Source organism: Rhipicephalus sanguineus, chromosome 8, assembly GCF_013339695.2.
Source record: "Rhipicephalus sanguineus isolate Rsan-2018 chromosome 8, BIME_Rsan_1.4, whole genome shotgun sequence".
NCBI classification, from domain to species: domain Eukaryota; kingdom Metazoa; phylum Arthropoda; class Arachnida; order Ixodida; family Ixodidae; genus Rhipicephalus; species Rhipicephalus sanguineus.
In genome coordinates this window covers 155,525,566-155,549,637 of record NC_051183.1, presented here as the reverse complement: position 1 = coordinate 155,549,637, position 24,072 = coordinate 155,525,566, and the positions used below count along the sequence as shown (strand labels likewise).

General features: G+C 46.3%; 1 protein-coding gene across 1 annotated transcript in view; it reads left to right on the top strand.

Moving 5' to 3' along the window:
* LOC119403611 (lipase member M-like) overlaps positions 1 to 24,072 on the top strand; it is a 39,242-nt gene that overhangs the window by 13,949 nt on the left and 1,221 nt on the right. Inside the window, exons 5-6 of the mRNA XM_049418372.1 lie at positions 2,198 to 2,348; positions 4,960 to 5,052. Of these exons, the coding sequence (XP_049274329.1) occupies positions 2,198 to 2,348; positions 4,960 to 5,052 (244 nt within the window). The remainder of the gene's footprint in view (positions 1 to 2,197; positions 2,349 to 4,959; positions 5,053 to 24,072) is intronic.

Sequence of the window (24,072 nt, the reverse complement as noted above, 5' to 3'; positions counted from 1 at the left end):
CGCCAGTTTCACTTCGGAAATAATTTATTTCTCTAGCCAAAAATTGCTCATAAATTCAGGGAACTGAATATTGCTGATAGTACTAATAGTAAAGTATCGCAAATGTTAGGGCATTATCGCAGTCCAGCAACAGCATCATTCTTCACACCAGTATCGATAGTACACTCTTACAAAAAAAAGCAGGCATATTCACTAACAAAATAGTAATAGTAAGATGAAGGTTAGCGAAATTCGCTACCGTGTCAGTAAACGAATTCTACTAACTGGAATGGTTAGTCCGTTTCTTAATTGTTAGTAGCCGCACCAGCAACTCAATTACCGTAATAACTGTAGCGGACTACAATTAGCCAACTAGAGTTTTACGCCTATTTCGTTTATATGCGTGTGCACTGCCATATCAACTCGATTGTACCACAAAAGCACGTGTAAGGTGAAATAAAAAAACAAAAACACGCGGCTTCTTGCACCAATTAACGACCACTAATTTATTTAATTATTTACCACGGTAAGCATGCATAATAACAGCGTAGATTGAGGCAAGAACTAATTGTAAGCGAGAACACACACACTCACACACAGAATATCAAGGCTTCTACGCACGCGTCATCTACTCTAATAGCAGCTTGATGGCTATTAAATTATATACCTACTTTGGAATAGCACACACTGTACCGGTTAGCAGTCATAGAATTTAGAGATTTAAACGAATATCTTTTACACAGTGCATTGTATCCTGTTGTTTGTAGATATGTACGCGATCACTTATCGCGATACTGTTATTACGACATAGTATTCCATAAGACTGTCACAATTACGGAATAATAAACTACGGCATCTACGAAGCATCGGGCAACATAGGTACTTTATCACTATAGTTAAAGGCACTAAGAAAGGCCCCCCGGTTAGTAACGGCAAAATTTACCAGCTTTACTAGGTGCTGGGTGGTAAAGGAATGTCGCGAAGGTTGCAAAATACGCTCGAAACTAGTAAATGCATGCATGTAGTAACTTTACTAACTTGTTTGTAAGAGTCTATTATCGCTAGTAATATTACCGATTTTACAATGAATAGTTTATCGATAGTACTACTATCGATAGTTTGTTTACACCATCGACAGTTTCAAATAAACTATCGATGCTATCGATAGTCCATTTACCCATAGTTCTGCATCCTATATACTTCACGGGCCAAAACCATGATATCATTATGAAGCGCATGACGTACATGGGTACTCCGTGTTAACATCAAGCCGTTCGGGTTCTTTAACGAGCACCTAAGTATAAATAATTGCAGGGTCATCTTGAATTTTGCCTCCATCAAACGGCTCCCGCCCTGTTCATCGATTGTCAGAAATAACACAGAGTAGAGTGAAGTGTTGTCAGAACCGGCTTGAACAGGGGAAGGCCATTTTTCTTCAGTACTTGGCCATATTCTACGGTCTGCGGTGACTCCCACTTCAACTTTCAGCGCATGACACTCGGAAGCCTAGCAGTAGAGGAAGCGCAGGGCGAAAGTGTACTTAGGTCTGCCAGCATAGCGCATATAATGCTGAAGCCTGGCGCTCCCTCACAGCACCATTGTCTCATGTATTTTGGTGCAACTGCGCAGGCATTGTAAAAACAAAGCAACTCGCCGCTTTAGCTGGTAAATATATAGTGTTACTTCAGACACAGAAACAGCTTCGTTAGTGCGCTAAACGGCCAAAGAAGCGAATAACAGAATGCAGTACTCGATCGGGCCGCGAGTGGCACACGCGTTTTAGCGTTACAAATCGTTAACAGCAAACTTGAACTCACAGATAGCTGAACTACGAGAGCTTTTAAATAGAGTTGAGGGTTAAATCACAAATAAATGAAGTCTTGGGCTGCACACATGGCACATTATTAAAAATCTCGATTTAGCATCCCGTTTAGGACTGTTCTCTGTATGGAATGTCTCAATGGTTATTTGCACTTGTCAAGTGACATTAGGAAAAAATTCAGCGCAATATGACACAAGGACGAGAAGGGAGGACACAACACGTGCACAACACGTGCCTCCCTTCTCGTCCTTGTGTCATTTCGCGCTGAATTTTTTCCTAATGTCTTACCAACAAGGCCAAATTTCTCCCCTTGACAAGTGACATTGATTTTAATTTTTATCAATCCTAATAAATTCCCTTTTCTTCGTACCTGTTTCTCTCATCGCGAATGTTCAGCCTGGATGAAATTGGTCTGCTGGACCTGCCCGCCCTGGTGGACTACGTGCTGGCAAGCACTGGATGGCCGCAGCTGTTTTTGGTGGGATTCTCTCAGGGAAACACGGCAGCATGGGCGATGCTGGCCGACAAGCCGCAGTACAACAATAAAGTAAGCAACCGAACGTGGAGTCAAATCATGTTAACTGGATGGTATAGCGTGAATTCTCCGACGTCAACGCGCGCACTGAAGTGTCATCATAGATGTCCCTCGTCATTCCGTTTTCGCTACAGCGCAGACGCCATACATACGCTAAAACATCCACTCTGCAGAATGCGCGTGGGGTCTGCCACGGACGCTAAACTACAGGTGAGGCTGTGAAGGTGTCCACCTGCAGGCGCGAAGATGTCGTAAAATAGTGACGTTTAGATGCCCATGATTGAGCAGCCGATAAATAGTTGCAGTCAAAGACGCCATATACGCGTGTCTTGCTCTGGGAATTCTTAAGCGTCGCACATTCAATGAGGCATTAATTTTAAACACCTCTGGATACCGGCGCAAGAAAGACACGGAGAACAGAGCTCGCAGAAACAAATAATTTCTTGTTTCTTAGTTTTTTCATGCGCGAACTCTGTGCATCTTACAGTAACGGCGTTTGATAGCCTATTCCTTTCACCACATATAGTTTATTGTTCTTTATGTAATGTTAGACACTGTACAAGCGTATTTTGCGTGGCTATTACAAAGTCTCATAAAGCCAGTACTCTTATGTCTTTTTTCGATTGGTCTGTCGTCTTTGGTGCTGTTCTCTTTACAATAATATTGTGCATATCTTCACAGAGAGAACAAAAGAAAATAACTCCGTTGCAAAAAATACGCATAAGTTGATGCTTCCAGTATCGTCTAGGTTGTGTGAGACCTCCCCAACGCATTTTGGGAAACATGTGATAACCATTAGTTTTGTTCTATATTCTGACCACCCCTCGTTAATACGTCTAATGGCGACCTTTATACCGCTGGAAACATATCAGCAGGCAAGAATTCTTTCTGTTGACGCAGCCATCGAATACTGCATTCTCTGCAAGAGGCACATAGAAGGAAAAATAGAATGAACACACTTATGACGTAATTAGATATATACCGGTATTCTTTTGTTCACCTTGCGTTCTCGTGCGCTGAGCGTAGCTGGAACGGAATGGCAGTTGAACGCATTAAAAATTTAACCTATAATAATAATATCTGGGGTTTAACGTCCCAAAACCACGATATGATTATGAGAGACGCCGTAGTGAAGGGCTCCGGAAATTTTGACCACCTTGGGTTCTTTAACGTGCGCCTAAATCTAAGTACACGGGCCTCAAACATTTTCGCCTCCATCGAAAATGCAGTCGCCACGGCCGGGATTCGATCCCGCGACCTTCGGGTCAGCAGTCGAGCGCCATAACCACTTGACCACCGTGGCGGGGCAAAATTTAACGCGGCATGCTCACAAACTGGGCTGAAAGTTCAAACGTTGTTTCAATTTGGATAAGTAATACTTTACCCCAATTATTTCCTTTACTTGGTCACCTGTGTACGGCTCGGGCTTAAATGTGACACTGCGTCCTTTTATTTTATTTACCGGAAACCGGGCACTGTATAGAGGGGTATAGACATTTCAGCCCACTGAAAGACGAAAGTTTATGTTCGAGCAGCACTAATAATTCTACAATGTAATCGTAAAAGAAAAAAAAAACTACTTGAGTTAAGAAGTGCAGTTACAGTTACTCATATACGGCAGTATAAATATCATCATAATAATTATCATCGTCCCTCTAAAGATATATTCTGTGTCCTGAGCAGGACGAAGGCCTCCCCCAATGGTCTCCAATTCGATTATGTACCCGTGAAACCATTATAAACCAGCGAACACTCCGCAATCCTGGCCTTGGTATCCACTTCGTTGCTCTATCTTTTTTTATTTATATATGAAAAAAATCACGTGGGAACGTAGTTGCTCTAGCTGACCATCGGTTAGCTGTCTTATGCCTTATACGTGGCGCGCCCAGGTTAAGTTTGCTTTTTCTTATTGTCAATTGAAATACTGCGTTTCTTATGCTTGTTCTTCTATCCATTCTGCTGTCTTCCTATCTCCTAACGTTACGCCTATATGCAGAAATACGTAGTAGAATGATAGAACGGTAAACGTACAGCGCTCGGCCATTGAAACGCAATACTCGAAGCGCGCGGTCGCTGGCGGTGAGAGTGACGGTGAGGGCGAGGACGTTCGTGGCGCAAGGTGCCTGCATGCGGCAAACAGACGTTCATTATGGGGTTCTTGGTGTCACCGGCGTAGCGCTGCTTGCCGTGCCTCCAAAACACTGCGCTCACGTGCCGCACCACCCGAATCGGCTCAAGCTGGTGAGCGTGCGTCAAAATTATTGCACCGCTTAGTCGGCGCTACCGAGAACTACTGACTGAACGAACGGCTGTTTACGGCATGCAGACACCTTGCGCCATAAAAGCTCTTGCCCTCACCGCCAGCAACCACGCGGTTACACTTACACTGTGCTGGAGAAAACTGCTTAGTAATGTGGCACACAAGTACCGAAGTGCGAGCGTATTACTTGAAAGCAGTATCAGAGGAGAAATTATTCAAATGAAAATGCCACGAAGAAAATTGCAAGTTATATTACAGTGTTGGAAGCCCTCTGGAACATTCGTGCGTTAACGTTTGACGTGTTTGGCAAAGCGAATTTGCCTTCGAAGTCACCGTGACTTGCTCGCATTTTTGTCTCTTCAGATACTCCTGGTGGTCGCCCTCGCACCCGTTGCGAACATGACGTTCATCCGAAGCCCAGTGCGTGTTCTAGTCCCTATCTCACCTCTTCTCACGGTAAGCCCAGTCCCTTGAGCATAGCGCCATAATTATATGCAGCTTGCTTTTGTCCACACCCAGAGCATGCTATGCCTGAATACATAGTCAAAGAGTTCGACGAAAGTTCGTCTGGTCAGGTGACGTAATGATGAAGTTGCAGTCACTGAGCAAGTCGAGGTGAAAAACACACGAGAAAATGTTCCGGGCCCGTACAGGTTACTTCATCACATTGGTCAATTGGATAAGTGTGATGAAGGATCACACTGATCAAGTGTATGAAGGGTGAATAATCACACTGAGCAGGGATCAGTGTGATCCTTGATAAACTCAAGTGATTTTTACCTTTACTTGGTCACCGACCACAAGTTCATCATCGCCTGAATAGATAATGGCGAATAATACTGCTGCATCGCGTGGGTACCTTCTGAATAGAATCTATTCCGTTTACATCTTTCGCCCACATTTTACAACGGGGAGTATGATGCCCATTAACTTCTGAACGAAACAAACAGTAAGTTAAGAAGAAAACGCAAGCAAATTATTAAAAATAACAAAAAGAATAAATGTTAGAAAACTCCCGAAAATTGGAAGGCAACTCAGCTATTGGAATGTAACGAAAGAGTGCCTTCCTTTAGTCTTTTTAATGTACTGGCCACTGCGTCGGCAGTCAACCATGTCGGCAGGCAACCCACGTCGCTTGAGTTCGTGTTGGCCACCTTGGTCAGGGCATCCTTGTGTACCTGCTTGTTCTTATAGCCAGTTACGTCATCGCATACGGGATGACATAACACGCTGTCCGCAGCGTCGAGGCTACGTGCCTTATGGCGGTCGACGCCCGCATTGCTGTAGTATAGCCGTATGCCGTCAAGGCACTTAGCGGCGGCTTCTCCGCGTGTCACAAAGCGGCTCTCAATCAATCTTACGTCATACTCGGTCAGCATGAGGCCATCGCCCAGCCTCATACGAAATGAAGAGAACACTGCGTCATTCTGGCGGACCACGTGGACAAGTGGATGACTGTCGAGCGTCTCCCAGGGGTGTTCTGTGTTCAGCTCCGTCAGGGCCCACTCACGCAAGCGGCAAGCCTGCCGTAACGGCGCGATACCGTAGAATGTGGGCCGCCGCCGCCCGTGCCCTAGCTGTCCAACGTGCACGGCAAGCTTCGCCGGTGAGGCATTGGCGCCTCCGAAAAACATGACCACACTGACAAAAGCAGTTGTCGCCCACCTCGGATACACCAAGTGGCCGCCATGCGCTCCGTAGCTTGTAAGATCCGAACTGATGCTACCACCAGCTTTGAATTCATGTGCCTAAGCTAGTGCTAATACAGTGCTAATACAGTTTCTGAGCGCCATACTCAAATTATCGTTGCTGTAGGCTTAGCCACGGTGCAAGGAATACTTCAGGTGAGCGAACGCCAGGACTACCTGCTGCGCGATTAAGTTCTGCTTCGCAAGGAACCAGAACGCTACCAATTTCGACCCCGCTACCTCGCGGCAGACGCAGACGACGCGGAAAGCCGATGTAGCTCCTCCGTCGCTGATTGGCCACGTCGCTCTCCGGCAGCTGGAGAACGGCGCCAAAGTGGGTCTCGGTTCTATTCTCCGAACGGCAAAGAACGGCTGACGTGCGCGAACGAAACCGCTTGCGCATGGCAGCCGGAGAACGGCAAACGGCAAAAGGCGAGCCGCCGTGCCGCTAGCGTGAGCGGGCCATCACGTGCCTTGCGTTTTAATGTGTATGTTCGCCGTTAATATGTTGATTGAGACTGTGAATCACCTGTGGCACATACCCGCATAACATGAACTGTGGTATGCGGGTATGTGCCACACGTGACTGAGAGAAAGGGTTTCATGACGTACGCCACAGGTATTTTGCGTTATTCATATCATGACCAATAAATCGTGTTCGTCATGCACTGATCCCATGCTATGCCAATTTTGGTATATAACAAGTTATGGAGACGACCAGGAGAGTGCCCAGACGTAGGCGGCTAGATAGATAGATAGATAGATAGATAGATAGATAGATAGATAGATAGATAGATAGATAGATAGATAGATAGATAGATAGATAGATAGATAGATAGAAACGGTCAAAGTGCCTGAGGTTCGCTAAGATATGCTTCGCATTTAATAAAGAGGAAGCAAGCATCACGTCGTCTAGCGACCAGATATCGCACCACCTGAACAAGCCGCGTATGCGCAGTAGCCAAGCCACTCCTACCGACGCAGACATCGCGCGCAACCTCTATAGCGCATATCCTCTGCTCTATACTGCATGGCCTGCCTCTCTGGACTGACTCTCTGGACTGCGTGTACAGAGAGTCATGGGGTGTCCTAAGAAAGTGCGTGCTCCCGAGGAGTACGCCGCTCATCTCGAAGCTAGACGTGTCGGTCGATGGGGAGTACGAGCGGCGACGAGCCCGTGCTTTGATGGGCCACGCTTTGTACGACTTAGTGCAAACTGCCCGCATATTTTTTCTGTAAACTGCACATAAACACATCCGTTAGGACATGGCTTAGGGATAAAGGCAACTTTATATCCTGGACAACCAACTGCTTTTTATGCAAGCAGCCCTAGACAATAGAGCACTCTTTATTGGACTGTTAGGTGCTTCAGCGCACACTGAAGAAGCAATTACCCATGGACCCATACGGCATACAATTCTTGCGGGTGAATGAATCTGATGAAATTTTTTATGATCTCATTATGCTCCTGGGATTCCACGCTTTGTGGAAAACTAGAATGGAATTTGAGCATGCTCACCCTGTCGTCCATCCTGCACGGGAACAGTACATTCAGAGTGTTGTGCGTTTGAGGGAGGTGTAGCATGTGCTCGATGATACGCCAGGGTGGATTTCTTCGCTTGATGATTTGAGGCCTTCCTTGCCCAAAATTTAAATCTCGTGTCAACCAAAGGGTGGTTTGCCGTTTTGGCTGACTCGTAATTCATGGTTTACATGTTTTATACCATCGAAGCCCTGACTCGCCGAAGACTTCAATAGAGGAAAAAAAAATGCGCTTGGCCTAGGGTGGATGTGGTCAAGGCACTTGCTCTCCTATCGTGGGAGGATATGGGGTTCGAACCCCAGTCTGGGAAAGAAATTTTTTTAGTTTTTGTGGCGACACACTGCGCACAAACCGGCGCAACCTCCGCCTGCAGGCTGCACCACGCCTCCGATAAGGGACAGCGCCACCGCAGCGTCACCGGAGGCTTACGTCACCGACGGTGGCTATAAACCCAAGCTGCCAAGCTCGAAACTTATCATTCCTTCGCTACCCGACCGGACGCAGCGTCGGTATGCTCGCCCCGCTGCTGCTACTTCGTTAATAAACAGTTGTTACGTTTTATGTTGGGATGCGTCCTTCCATCGACACGGCATCCCACAGTTTTATTTATTCTTTGTACGGTGCGCAGCTGTGGGTGAGGAGGGTTTTTGCGAATGAGGAGGGCTTTTAATTCTTCAATAAGGGTGTTTAGTAAGGGTGTTGCACCGTATTTCAGGGAGATTTCTGCGATATTAAAAAAGATTCGTTGCACGTGACCTTATTAACGCAGGATTATTCCACTTCATACTCGCGCTATCGAAATGTTTGAAATAAGACCCAGTGCCCTCTCTCAAGGGCACATCAATCACCTCTTAGCACCGAGAGATATTCGCAAAACCTTTAGAAATGCCGCGGAAGGACCTTGTGCTACACGAACTGCTGGAACAAAGGAAGACTCCATTGGAACAATACCTCCATTTGGGCGAGTTGGTTCCTCATTAGAGGATATATAGAAAGCACGAACGACGAAGAAGAAACACATACAACAGGACTGACGCTATACTTGCAACTGACGTTTATTCGAGACGAACATCGTGATATACCCGCGCATCAAGCGACGTATGCACACATCATCACACAGGAGTCAATCTTCAAACATGAAATTCGAAATCACATCTATGGAGTATAAAAAGTGCGTTGAAAGAAAAGCCACTTCGATTTCTTTTAGCATCAGAAATGTGAAGCTGACACACTTATCACATGTTTGCTTTATCAAGCAAGCCTCAACAATTTCTCGTCCGGTGTTTGAGCTGCCTTTTTAAAGAAATGTGGTGTGACGAAACGAAGGAGCACATGCTCTTTGTTCTGCCAAGTGGCTGCCGAATGCCTTCCTGACGTCGTCATTGTGCTGTCTCACCCTGTCGTTGAAGCACTGGCTAGTCTGTCCAATATAGACGCGTCCACAACTCAGAGGTGTTTGTACAATACATTTGGGATACACACACTACAAACAGTCCTATGACTGGTGTGACATTGCACGCGTTTTTTGGCCCTTTGAAGGTTACAGATAGCTGATAACCTGCAAGGCGCTGAGAAAACTAAATTGATATTATGTAGGTTAGCTACCTTCTTCAAGTTATGAGATACTTTATGCAGGTGTGGAATTACATGCACTGGTCTTTTGTCAAGATCATTTGTTGCGCGCTCCCTTCGGCTGTACATAATTTTAACGCGATAGCGTTAAAGAGCTCGTATCGCAGAAATTCCGCCGTCGGTGTCGGCACCGTTGGTTGTGAGCGAAAAATCATCATCTTGTCCGTGACCGAAAAATCTAAAAAGCATGCAAATAAAATAAATAATAAAAATGTTGGGTCCGAGTGAGAATCGAACCCAGGCCGTCTGCGTGGCAAGCAGGTGTTCTACCCCACAGCCACGCCTCTGCTCGGAGCTGCATCGAAAGTAACTTTCATGCTTCCCAAAAGTACGCGTCCTGTATACAGGTGTCACAGTACCAGATGTAATATCGCAGTAATATTGCGTGGTACAAGCGTACATTGCCATCGGACGTCACACCACGTCAATATCATAACGACTTGGTGGTTTAAAGACAACCACCCATTACAAAAGGCACACACATTACTGCGCGCATTCCCTTAAGACCACGTAGTGGGTGCATCGCAACTTCGAAGAAGTTTCCCGCTCATAATTGCTCCTGGTTTAAAGCATGCTACCCATTACATAAGGTACACGGTACACACCTTATTGCGCGCATTCTGTTGAACGTAGTGTTCGAAGTGCGCACTAGGGGCAGGATATCGCTATCGCGTTCAACTCTTAAAGGCGAAGCTTAAGCGTCCCCCAATTTTTAAGCAATGTCTCGAGTACAGATGAGACGATCTACGCTGGAAAACCTGCCTTCCTTAACCTATTAACTTGCTTTGACACCATTAGCTCCATCTGGTCAAAGCATGATTTGCGCAAGGAATAAAGAAAACAAGTAGAAGGCTCCTTTTATAGGCTGGAGTGGGCGCTGTCGAATGGTAAAACATTTTTCTTTGACCTAAGGTTATAACTCCAACAGTCATGATTAGTTGATGAAAATATAATCGTAAGTTCTAGAAACTGGATGGAAATTTCTTTGGGCAGTTCAAACGAAACCTGAGCCCTTCAGAAAGGTTGGTGCACAATGTGAGACAGTCTGCTACTGCTTCGTCAGGGCAAAGGCCAGGTGATTTATTTATGACTATTAAGTAGTCCTAAATTTGGGGTCTAATACAGATGCCTCTGCTTTGAATGAAGCAAGAGCCACTGTGAATAATGGCTGTGGAATCTAGGTAGAATTCTAACAAAGTTAAAACGTTGGGCTGATCCCGGAGGCAGTACAAAAGCACGCTAGGTGCAGAAATCTTTTGAGGGCGGGGAGCTCAATAGAATCTACTGAAAAGAAAAAGGTGGCTTTCGCCTTCGAGTCATCTCAGGCGAATGCCCAAGGGACCACGCGAGTTTTCTCGATGACCTTGGATGGATGGATGCTAAGAGCGCCCCCTTTATAACGGGGCTGCGACCTGCGCTCCACTAAGCCAAAAATTTATAATAATAATAATAATAATAATAATAATAATAATAATAATAATAATAATAATAATAATAATAATAATAATAATAATAATCATTTATTTAACGTGCCCAGGAACAACCGTGAGGTCTTTGTGCAGGCGCACGCAAAAAAAACAATAAAAATAACAATACAATACAGACAGTCTTCAGAAATAAAAAGAGCAAAAACACGTAGACAAAGAGAAATGAACACAAAAGGGGAGGAGTAAATAAGACAACATGAGAAATATTGAAGGGGAATAAAAAATTAGATGGCATATATACAACTATGCGGAAAGACGGAGAAGGGAAGACATTGTACATTGTGCCATACTATGTCAAAATAGTGCAAAGCTCAGATAAATACACCATCTCCCGCTAAAGGGGACCATGAGGCGATGCGAAGCCGGAGCACTTGCACGATCGCGTTCCGTTGGCGTTCGTTGGGCATGCTACCGACCTCGCGTCGTGGAACGCGAAGAGGGACGCTACGCGCGTCGTATCTTCCATCTAGCCTGGCCGTTAATTCTCACAGGGCGAGCGGGGAACGCGGTCGACAGGCGGGCGAGAGGGGGGCAGATGGGAGAGGAGAGAGAAGCGGAGGGGACGCGCATGCGCTCGAGCTCATCGCGGCGTTGCGCAGGAGAAAATTTCGGCATGTCTAGCCCGCGTTTCAGAGGAAGAGTGGAAAGGGGCAAGATGAGAAGGGGAGGGGTGAGGGAAAGTGGAGAGGGGAAGGGGAGAGGGATTGTGGAGGGGGAAAGTGGAGAGGGGAAGGGTAGAGTGGAAGGGGAGAGGGAAGGTGGAGAGGGGAGGGGAGGGAATGTGGAGAGGGGAGGGGAGAGGGTGAGTGGAGAGGGTATGCGCATGCGCAGTAAGGGTGGTCACGCCGTGAAGTGATGGCAATGATAATGGTTCAGCAGTATTTGAACGAGATCCAGAGTCATTTTTAGCGAAGCGATGGTTATATATATTTACTGAAAAACCAAAAAGACGGGAAAGGAAAAAAGTAAGGACAGGACAGAAAGGGCGTCACTCGCAACTAACTTTATTCCCAGAACATCAGCATCATATATAACCACAGCAACCCTGCGCGCGCACATCGCCTCACAAGCTCGTCAAAAAACCCGCGATAACAAGATTAACTAATCGAAAAATGAATCGATGAAACTAAATTCACCCCCACGCAGAGCAACAGATGTGTCACTAACACAGCATTCTTTTTTCTTTCTAATATAGTAAGCTTCCATAATTTCACGCGCTAAGACATCGTTACTCTTTCCAAGAACGGAAACACTGGAAAACCCAGGCTCACACTTGCAGGAACCACAATGCACAGGCAAATGTGCTGATAGCTTATTTTTCACCGAAAGTTCGTGCTCCTCATTCTGTCGTTTATGCACCGGCCTGTTTGGCCGATATATACCCTACCGCAACTAAGCGGGATCTCGTACACCACGCCAACCGAGCAGGCGACAAAGGGCCTTGCGTGCCTCTTCCCACACGGGGAGGGCCTCGGTGCAGAAGAAATTCGTGGGCACAGGCTAGCCAACTTGCGGGGCGCCGAGAACACCAAGGGTACCTTGTACCTGTTGGCCACATTCTTAAGGTTGTGAGCAACCTTGTGCACATATGGCATAACCATGGGCCTTTTTCCATCGGCTGCCTATTTCTTCTCGATCCCTTCAGTTTCTGAAGGAGGGTTTCCGAGACTGCAACAACGACAGAACCAGGGTAGCCGGCTGAATACAGCCTCGTGACCTGATTATTGAAACTTTCCTGCATTCGATGAGGACAAGATTTCACCAGCGCTCCTTCCAGGCACATGGAAGCAACGGCCCTCTTGACAAGTTTCGAATGCGAGGCATCATAAGGAAGAAGTGCCTTGCGTGAACGTGGGCAATATGCCCAACATATGTGCGTCTCCGAGAAAGTGAGACTCAGGTCTAAAAACTGCAGCACACCACCAACAGGAAGCTCATGCGTGAATAAAAGACCCTTGGCGTGTTGTCTAAAAACAGCTAAAACCTCATCCACTGAGTTAGTGGTTGTCAAAGAAGGGTTAGCTTTAAAAATGATTAAAAAGTCATCAACATACCTAAAAATCTTCACTTCAGCATCGTCAATAACCTGAGCCACTTCTCTGTCAAAATCCGCTAAAAATATGTTACATAACACAGGTGCACGCATGAACCTATGCAGATTCCTTTTCTTTGAATATAAAACTGATTATCGTGACACACGAACGTGGAACATAGATAAAATTCGAGCAACGTCATAAAGTTGTCAAGGGAAATGCCAGTGGCGCGCTCAAAGGCAAGAACACCATTCTGCTCAATACAGCTTCTAACAACTAAAAACAACTCTGCGTGGGGAACCGAATAAAACAAATCTTCAACATCAATAGAAAAAGCATTGCCACCTTCGTTTGGCAATGCTTTTTCTATTGATGTTGAAGATTTGTTTTAACGTAAATTAAAAATAGGAGTGGGCCTAATACCGACCCTTGAGGGACCCCACTGGTCACATTATACAAATAAGAGGTTTGGCCATTTACGGCAACATAACAAGATCTATTGAGCAGATAGCTGTGCAAGAAATTCACAATCGACAAGTCAACGTCAAAGTGTGCAAGTTTAACCATAATCAGTGTGTGGCTGACTACGTCAAAAGCCTTGCTCAGGTCACAGTAGATTACGTCAACCTGTCCTCTCTGAGAAATGGGTGTGGAGATCTGCGTCATAAAACTAGCAAGATTTGTGGTAGTTGAGCGGCCAGCAAGAAAACCATGTTGATTTGGAATCAATGAGTTTTTCACACTAAAAGACAACATTTTGTGAAGAGCCAGTTCGAAGATCTTTGATGTGGCACATAGTAGAGAAATCGGGCGATAATTAGAAACATCTCTTTTAGAGCCCGACTTAAATACTGGGAAAACGCGAGAAGTTTTCCACATGCTAGGAAATGTGGGAGTGTCCAGGCAGTTATTAAATATCGTAGTCAGTACTGGGACAAATATACTACCATAAGCTTTTAGTATGGCGGAGGGGATGCCATCTGGGCCACATGATAAGGATGGCTTTAAGCGCTTAATGCATTCGCTGATAAGATTTTCATTCAGCGACAAAGCACTAGATGAGTAACTGCCTTGGGTTGTTGACTGATATCAGTGCTAGAGTCTGAGGCCTTATAAACGGATGAGAAATGCATGGCAAAACAGTCAGCGACGGCATGCACTCCTACCCCATTTGAGTCCAGTAGTCTGAAGGACTCTCCGCTTTTGCTAGACCGTTTACGTACATACTTCCAAAACTCAGCCGGCCTGTCATAGGCGCTTTTTTCTAAGAATTCAATATACGAACTATGATCCCATTTATATAGGCGTTTAGAGAGAGTTCGAAAAAAGCTGAACTCTTCCTTCCACTCGCTGGATGGAGAACATTTAGATTTCCTGTGTGCGTGATCTTTATGCTTCAGTGCACTGATAAGTTCAGATGAGAACCAGTGGGGATATTTACGTTGTTCAGGTGTATACTGGGGAATAAAATTAAGCATGCTGCTCAGTACAAGCTCCGTAAGCCGATCAACCTGGTGATCAACATTAGGTTTGTCAGTTAACCTGTGACCACTGAACGGTGGACAAGTGATGATAGAGGCCCGTGTAATCACCTCACTTGAACGCAAATCTTGGAGATTTGTTTACGTAACTGCTGTAGCTCGTTGCACGGCCGCTCGATGAAAAACACACGGTGCGGCCTGCCGCGTCGCGGCGCAGGCAATGGGCGAGAGCGGGAAAGCGGAGTTGACAGTTGTCGCCGCATTTCGCTAGGAGGGCGCCAGTAGTAGGGGAGGGCTCCACGCGGCGCGCGGGCGGGAAGGAGCGCGCGTTCAGCGGGTAGGTCGAGGGAGTGGTTGTTTTTTTCCACATGAATCGTTCACACTGAGTGTCACACAAGACAGTTTGCGCATGTGCGATATTTTATACGTTAGGCAAAATGCCGCGTAACTGTTGTGTGCCGTTGTGTTCCACGAATGCATCGAAGGACCCGCAAATACGCTACCGCGAGTTTCCCAGTAACGCAGAACGCACGGCAGCATGGCTGCGAAACATTTCCCGTGAAGGACCCGCTGGGAAGGGAACAGTATGGCAGCCTAAATGACAGGTCCCTGGTGTGTGCGCCTTGCATTTTACGGAGCAGGACTATAAGAAGACCGAGAAGTTGAGGATACTTTTGCCAACGGCTGTGCCGACAGTGTTCCCCGGTTATTCAAGCTACATGACCACGAGGAGCACGCCTGATCCGAGGAAGAAGCGGCCACGCTCCGAAACAGAAGCCGATAATCCGCAGTCGCGTGCCGAGTGCTCGGGCAATGCTGCTTCAAAATAGCCGTTTTGTCATTAGCCAAAACGGCTCGTCAAATGACAGCACTGAAGCCACGACGCCCAACAACATTGATCTAGTGAATGAAACGTGTGTGGAAATGGCATCATTTTCAGATGCATCATGTCAAACTACATTCAACCTTGTTAAATTGATAGAAGAAGCTAAAAAAAAAAACGCGGTGCTTCCAAGCGAAGATCGCTCGTATATGAAAGGAGCCCTGCAGGCCCTTCAAGAAAAAGTGGATGAGGCGGAGGAGCGCCCGCAGTTTAATGAAAATAACGCGGACATTGCCTGTTTTATGAGGGTGCTCAGTGGTGCTGCGCAAGGTGACAAAACTGCCGAGTTCGTTAGAAACCAAGTCCGCAGTTTCTCGCCGAAGAAGCCCCACTACAGTAACGTCATTGTAGGGGAATGTGTAATTTGGAAGGCATGCTTCAACAAAAGTTATGAGCATGCAAGCTCCAGAAATATCTTTCAAGTCCCTTGTTGCTCACCGCTCCAGAAATATGTAGGTCATTTAACAGGTGGGATCGGCGTCACTTCGTTGATAAAAAGTCACAGTTTCGCCGCAAGGGCGAAGCAATGAATGCGATAGCAAGAAACTAATGTTATACGAAGTGAGGCTCGCCAATGGATACTGTCAGTTTGAACAGCGCTCCTGTTGCAAAGGCGGCCGAAGCAGCAAAGGAAACTAGCGTGCTTCAAGTGTCGAGCAGTGACACTTGATAGTTCGCGCTCATCTTCTGTTTGTTCGTTTAGTGTCGTCCCTTGAGCTCGAGTGACTTTCGTACGCTCCGTAACATGATCGCGGACATCACGGTGAAAGCTTGAAAAATCCCTCTTCGCCTCACCACGACAAAACCGCGCGAGCTGACAGCGGGAGGGCACGGTTCTCCCTGCGCAAATATAAGAAGCAGCGAGCGAGCTCGCCGACGACTTTTAAATGCGCCTATCGCGCTCCTAGCGCCATCTCGCGGCTAATGAAGAAACGCTTATAAACGCCTGCCGTCTCTGAGTCCGTCCAGCGGTTAAGGGTGTGTATATACAACGGTATATAACGCTCGCCGTTAGCTACGTGGAGGATCTGCGTTTCGTGGCGTAGTGGTTAGCGCCACTCGCTGCGGAGCAGGAGGTCCCTGGTTCGATTCCGCGCCTCGGAAGCATTTTTCTGAATTATTTTTCTTTGGGGCTTTTATATATATATATACATACTTATACATATACGATGCATGATGACGGCGACTTCAAAATCCAGCCGAGACTCTCCATATAATTGCTATCGTAATGAAAGAGCGGCTGTGCATCGAATTGAAGGGTCTCACTCTAGAGCAAGAAGCGTTCTGCTCCCTGATCGTTGACGAGATGGCTATACAGCAGAGGGTCATATGCGACCGACAAGTCGACAAACTTGTTGGTTTCGTTGACCGTGGTGAAGAACAGCACTAACAGCGGTACCCCAAGTGGCCAACCGATTACTATATTTTGTAATAAGAGCCTTGTCAACATCATATATTATTCCTGTCGGATATTTTTTCACGAGATGTCTGAAAGGTGACCAGCTGTTCTCTATGACAGTGTAAGTGCTGAAAGTGGACTTGCGGGGCGGACGACCACGCCATGGAAGTCTGCAAAGTTTTCATGAGAAAGCTCTTACGAACGCTTCTTGCAAACTGGGCAAGAAATGTTAATATGTCCGTTGAGCGTCCCGTACGCTTGGCGCAAAACCCTCTGGCCAGGAACGTCCTGCGCCTGTGATTCCAATAACACAGTGATCCTTTTTTCACGCACGTGCAATAAAGCAATTATGACTCCCCTGATGTTCACAATGCTTTTGTTTCTAAGGTGCGAGCAACAGTCATTCCGGAAATACAACCACACCTGTCAATGAGCGCCTCTCCTGTTGATAAAATAACTATAGCACACAAATACATTATCGAGGGTGAACAGCGCAACGGCAACAAAAGAGAGAAAACATGACGCGAAAAATCGCAACTCGCACGAGCAACCACTTCAGATAAAACTAACACTTGCTATATTTAGGTTGAAGCATCGCCGGCGCACATTCGGTAGGACGATTACCAATACAGTTAACGCTATAGCAAGTTTATTGTAACCCTTTAAAAACTAACTAGCACATAGCAGCTGCGCTGTGAAGCCGCGATCCGCCGCAATAATTCCGGCGCTCTTGCTTTCGGTCTCCCCAGAGGCTCCCCCACTGGTGGCGCCGCGGCGGCAGCCAGGAGCACTAGGCGCGCGACGCAGTATCCGCTCCACGCGGCAGGCCGCACCGTGTGTTTTTCATCGAGCGGCCGTGCTCGTTGTTTCAGCTGATGCAGATAATCTTACGTTAAGTGGTGGGTGGAATTTGTCCGGACGTACAAGAGAGATGTTGGAGCGGGAAACTTCAAGGGGTTGATCGTTTGACACACACAGGTCTAAGACGTTTCCACTGGAATTGACGACTGAATTATGTTGCAGTAGGGAATTAAACGCCAGAAAGTCCAAGAGCAGGCTGCACTTTTTCTCTATGAAATGATTGTAATGAGAAAAGGTAAGCGTGCTCCAGTCAATTCCAGGTGCATTGAAATCCCCAAGAACAATAATTCTGTGCCCACTATGAGAAGATATCACAAGTTCAATAGAAGACATGACATCATGAAACGAGGCAGGGGAAATGCTGGGCGGTAAATAGAAACATCCAATCAACAATTTTTCACGGCGCTCAAGGTTGATTTCTAGCCAGATCGATTCTTCGATAGTTTCTAGGTCTTTCCGTCTAACGGATTTCAGTGTATTGTCAATGGCAATCAGCACTCCACCGCCTTTCTGTTTGTTTCACTGAAATCTCGGTCACGGCGGAAGGTGGTGTAGGTCGGGGGAAAAAATTCCGATGAGGGAATTTCAGTGCCGAGCCAGGTTTCAGAAATAGCAATAATAGGGAAAAGAAGATGAAAGAACATTAGAGAAAAACTCGAGTGTCTTGGTATGCAGACCCCGAGCATTTTGGTAGAATATGTCTACGTTACACGGCACTTTCGTTTCCAGGCTCTAGCTCAGAGGGATGAAGCATGTCATCGCGCAGCTCCCCACGAAATGGCTTGAAGAGGCATCCGAGGGGCCACATCGAAGGGTCATTCAGGCGTTGTAGAGTTTCCTCGTCAACTTCGATATAGAATGAAGAATATGACTGGAATCTCGTTTGAAGTCGCCGGCAGGAGATGGGAGACATATCCAATGAAGCAATATCAATCAAACGTTTATTTAATGTGCCCAGGAACAACCGTAAGGTCTTTGTACTGGCGCACGAAAAAAAAAAAAACAAAAAAACAACGGCAAACATTCATAATAAAATATCATGGATAAAAAACGTTATAAAATTTCACATATACAACTATGCGCAGGCAGAAAAAAAAATATCAACAGTGTACGAGGCTATATAAGTACAGTGCAAACCTCGGAGCAGAACAACGACTGGGAGCTGTGAAAAACATCGAGCTCCAAAAAGTAAGCATTGTAAAGACGTTGTATCCTGCCAATGGTCGAATGTTCACAGAGGCAGGCGGTTACATGAAAAGATCTATTCTCTCTGGTCAGCTTACGTGGAATTCGTAAATTAAGACAGTTGAGCAGTACAGGGCAGGATATGATACCATGCACAAGCTTGTAAAGAAATAACAGATCAGCGCGATTTCGTCGGCAGCAAAGTGATGGCAATGATAATAATCCAGCAGCGTTAGAACGAGATCCAGAGTCATTTCTAGCGAAACGATGGTTGTAAATGCTTAGGAATTTTTTCTGGACTCGCTCAATGGCGTTGCTGCTGGAATTAGGAATGCCATTCCAGATCACAGATGCATACTCAAGTTGAGGAAGAGATAGCGCGGTGTACAATTTTCGGAAGGGCACAGGAGAACGGAATTCTCTAGACATTCTGCAAACACAGCCTAGGGTGCGAAGACCCCGCAAAGCAACACGCTTAGCGTGAGCAGAAAAGTGTAAGGTGCTATCAAAAAGAACACCTAGATCATTGATCTCACATACCTTACACAACGACACAGAATTGACAGAATATAACACTAGATGTTTTTCGAGTGAAACTCATTACCTTGGTTTTCGAAATATTTTTGGAGAGGTTATTGCTCCTGCACCATTCAGAAAAAGAACACAAATCAGATTGCAGCAAGCGACAATCGATAACTGAATGAATTTCCTTAAATGTCTTTATGTCATCGCGTTCCGAGGGACCGAAATAAAGTTTATTCATCCATCGGCATACAAAAGGAAAGAAGAATTCTGAATGACAGAAGAAACATCATTAACATAAATTAAAAAGAGGAGTGGGCCCAGTACCGACCCTTGAGGAACCCCATTAGTAGCTTTATACAAAGAGGACGTTTGGCCATTAACGGCAACGTAACATAATCTATCAAGAAGATGGCTACGGAGGAGATTCACAGTTGAAGAATCAACATCAAAGTATGCAAGTTTATCCACAAGCAGCGAATGGCTCACAACGTCAAAAGCTTTGCTAAGGTCACAGTAAATAGCGTCAATCTGTCCTCTCTGCGAAATTGGCGTGGAGACTTGCATCATGAAACTGGCAAGATTAGTGACAGTTGAGCGGCCAGCGAGAAACTCATGCTGATTCACAATTAATGAATTTTTTACATCATAAGACAATATTTTGTGAAGAGCAAGCTCAAAGATTTTGGATGCGGCACAGAGAAGGGATATAGGGTGGTAGTTCGAGACGTCACTTTTACAGCCAGACTTAAACACTGGGAAAACACGAGCAGTTTTCCACACGCTAGGAAACGTTGAAGCATGCAGACACTTATTAATATGGTAGTCAATACTGGCACAGGTATACTGCCATAGGCTTTTAGTATGGCAGAGGGGATGCCATCTGGGCCAGCTGAAAAGGATGGTTTCAAGCGCTTCATGCATTCTGAAGTGGAATCTTCATCTAGCGACACAGCATCAGCTGTGCCAACTGCCTTAACCTGTCGACCGTTACTAGCTACACAGGCTGGAGACTTATAGACAGATGAAAAATGCATGGCAAAACAGTCAGCAACGGCTTGAACTTCTACTCCATTTGGGTCCAGTATCCTGAAGGACTCGCCACTTTTGCTCGACCGTTTGCGCACATACTTCCGCAACTCAGCCGGCCTGTCAGACGCGCTTTTTTTCTAAAATGAAATATATAGACTGTGATCCCTTTTATAAAGGCGTTACAAATAGTACGAAAACGACAGAATTCTTCCTTCAAATGAGTTGATGCAGAACGTTTATACTTCCTGTGTGCACGATCTTTATGTTTCAGTGCACTTATAAGTTCTGATGAGAACCAGGAGGGATATTTACAATGATGAGGTGTATACTGGGGAATGAACTTGCGCATGCTGGTCAAGATAAGCTCCGTAAACTGATCGACTTGATCATCAACATTGGGTTTGTCAGTTACCAGTGACCAATCTGTGGTGGACAAGCCATTGTACAAGCCAACGTAGTCACCTCGCTTGAAGGCAAATCTGGCGTTTTGTTGATTTTTCTGGAAAGCTTGTTTTTCTGGTGAAATACAGAGGTTAGTTTGAGTGGTGGGTGAAATTTGTCAGGACGAACAAGAGAGATGTGAGAGAGTGATACTTCGATAGGTTGATTATTAGAAATACACAGATCTAAGACGTTACCACAGGAATTGACAATACTATTGTGCTGTAGGGAATTAAAAGCGAGAAAATCTAACAATACGCTGCATTTGTTCTTTAAGAAATGATGATAATGAGAAAAAGTAAGTGTGGTCCAGTCAATTCCAGGTGTGTTAAAATCGCCAAGTACAAGAATTTTGTGCTTCTTATGTGAAATTACACATTTTCAATAGAAGAGACACGTAAATTGATGTAAAAGCAATGGTGAAACGCTAGGCGATACATAGAAACATCCAATCAACAATTTTTCACAGTGCTCAAAGCTAATTTCGATCCAAATTGATTCAGAAACTGTTTCTATGTCTTTGCGTCTAACAGATCTTAGAGAACTGTCTATAGCCATCAATAAAACCCCCACCTTTTTGTTTAGTTGCACTGAAGTCCCGATCACTGCGGAAGGTGGTGTAGTTCGACGGAAGATAGTCACAGGAAGGAATTTCACTGCACAGCCACGTTTCAGAAATCGCAATAAGGTCAAAAGAAGACGAAACAACATTAGCAAAGATTCGCGCGTCTTAGTGCGAAGACCCACGAGCGTTCTGATAAAATATATCCAAATACACGGCACCGTTGCTTACGGGTGCGCACTCTGAGGGATGGAGCATGTCTTCGTGGAGAATCCCACGGAATGGTTTGAAAATGCAACCGCACGGCCACATTGACGGGTCATTCAGACGTTTCGACGTATCTTCGTCAACTGTATCGCAGAACGAGGAGTAACAGGGATATTTTGTTTTGAGCCGCCGGCAGGAAATGGCAGAAAGGTCAACAGACGCAATGTGTTTCTTGAGGTCAGCAGATGTAGTGTCAGGGCTCAACTTGGACACAAATATAGCCCACTGCCGCTGGGGTCGTTGGGGGATTTGAGCCACTAACAAAGTGGACGAGTCCATGGCTCCAATAGTTACATGTGTTTTTCTTTTCGTTTCCTTTCTTGCACTCACTGTGATATTGGCCGAAGAGGGTTCCGTACGATCCACAACGCGGAGCTTCAAATCACGCTGAAAACCGGGTGGTGGGGTAAAAGATGGGAGCGTTTCGGTGTTGTGAGTCGTATCTGAGGTCGCAGGGGTGTCGGAGTTCGCGGAAGACTTTGCCGTTAGAGACGTTGGAGATTTTGCAGCCGTTGGAGACTTTGCAGGACGTTCCCCTAGCTTGGGGGTTACGCAGCGTGTCAGCTCATCGCGCAGAAAACGTACCTCACCACGAAGGGAGGCGACGATACGGACCTGCTGCTCAGCCACTCGGGAATGTTCCTTTCGCAGGCGCTCATTATCCTCCCGCAGCTGTGAGACCTCGTCACTCAGGAACGAAATCCCTTCCAGCGCGTCGAGGAGCAGGCGGCGAAGGCCGGCTACCTCCTCGCCAAGGTCACCCGAAGGGGCGAGAGGTGGACCGGTTGGGGAACCACGTGGCGGCAGGGAACACGCCGCCGTCGCGCATACCTCCGTCTCGTCGTTAGGCCTGTCACCATGCTGGGCGGAATCGCACAAATTGCACGAAAATGTACGCGATCCGGACTTCAAGAGCTGCAGTTGGTCATCCGTCCAAGTCACACACTTCGCGTGCACACGTTTTTCGCAGATTTCGCAACGGAAAAACTGCTGCTTACCGAAAAAAAAGTCACAGTTTCGCCGCAACGGCGAAGCAATGATTGCGATAGCAATAAATTGTAATGTAACGCGAAGAACGGAAAGCAGCTCGAAATTGCCAGCGCGTCGCTCGAGCCCAAAGGACGCACGAAAAGAACGCACACAGGACGAGCGCGAACTAATGCGTCACAGCTCGACACTTGAAGCGCACTGCTCAAACATAAGCAGGACGCACGAAACAAACGAACAGGTACACAGAAACGAGCGCGAACTAATGTCACAGTTGTTACTTATTTCTGTTTGAACAGCGCGCTCCTTTCGCAAACGCGGCCGCTGCAGCAGCGAAGCGAGCACCCCACCGGCCGCCCCCTTTCCCCTTGAGATAGCGCACGAAAGCGACGACGCCTGTAGATCGAACGCACGGCGTTCGCAGGGGCGGGGCGACGATCTTTAAAGTGCGCAACACCGCCGCACGTCGCGCCATCTATGTGGCCACTAAGAAACGTGCTGAATTACCTGTGTATATAAATAGCTCGCCGTTAGCAGGCTGAGAGACGGTGCTGTCGTGGGCCTAACGTCCTAACGCGGCGGGCTGCAAAGCGAGAGGTCGCCCGTTCGATTCCGCGCGTCGGAAAGAATTCTTAAGTATTTTTCTTTGTGGCCTTTCTATATATATATACATACTTAAACATATACGGTGAATGACGGCGACGGGGACGGACATTTTCCAGCCGAGACTGTCCATATAATTGCTATCGCAATAAAAAGGACACGAGCAGAGTACACACGCATCCCGGCTGGGCGCCATGCTGCGGGATAATAATAATATTATTATTATTATTATTTCGGGCTAATATTATCTAGCTAAATCAAGGTTCTCTTACAAACAAAACCTTACAAATTCACAACCAAACTTTCTGCGCCTAACAGCAGATTAACCTTAGTTTTCCGGCTGGTTGGTTGCTTTGTGCCTGCTTTGTGCCTGCTTTTCTGCCACCGGTCTTTAGTCGTCTTGTTCCTATTTCTGTCTTTCCTCTGTCGTCCCTAAAACCAAAGGCTTCATGCTAGAGACCTAACATGCACCCAAGTGCATATCTTCACATTCGGTGAAAACATGCTCCGTTGTTTCCTTACATTCCCCACAGCATGCTCCTTTTTCTTCTTTGCTGGATGTCGCTGGGTTCTGAAGCAACCCTACCTCACTTCGAGTAGCAAAGCACTTCCTCCTGAATTATCACGAAATGTATCCTTACTTGTCCTTGCCCTGTCGGTAGTTACTCAGAACCGGTGTTCTTTCCATCGCTGCTATCCAATAAATCTTTTCCACCCCTCTGACTTTTCGCTCAACGCTCTTTGTTAAAATATCACTTACACTGCCAGCCGCATACTTGCTGATTAGTCTGTTAGGTCTTCTTCTCAACTGTGAGTCAACGCTCTTCCATACAAACGCCGGAACCGTTATCTGCCCATCTGCTGTCTTTC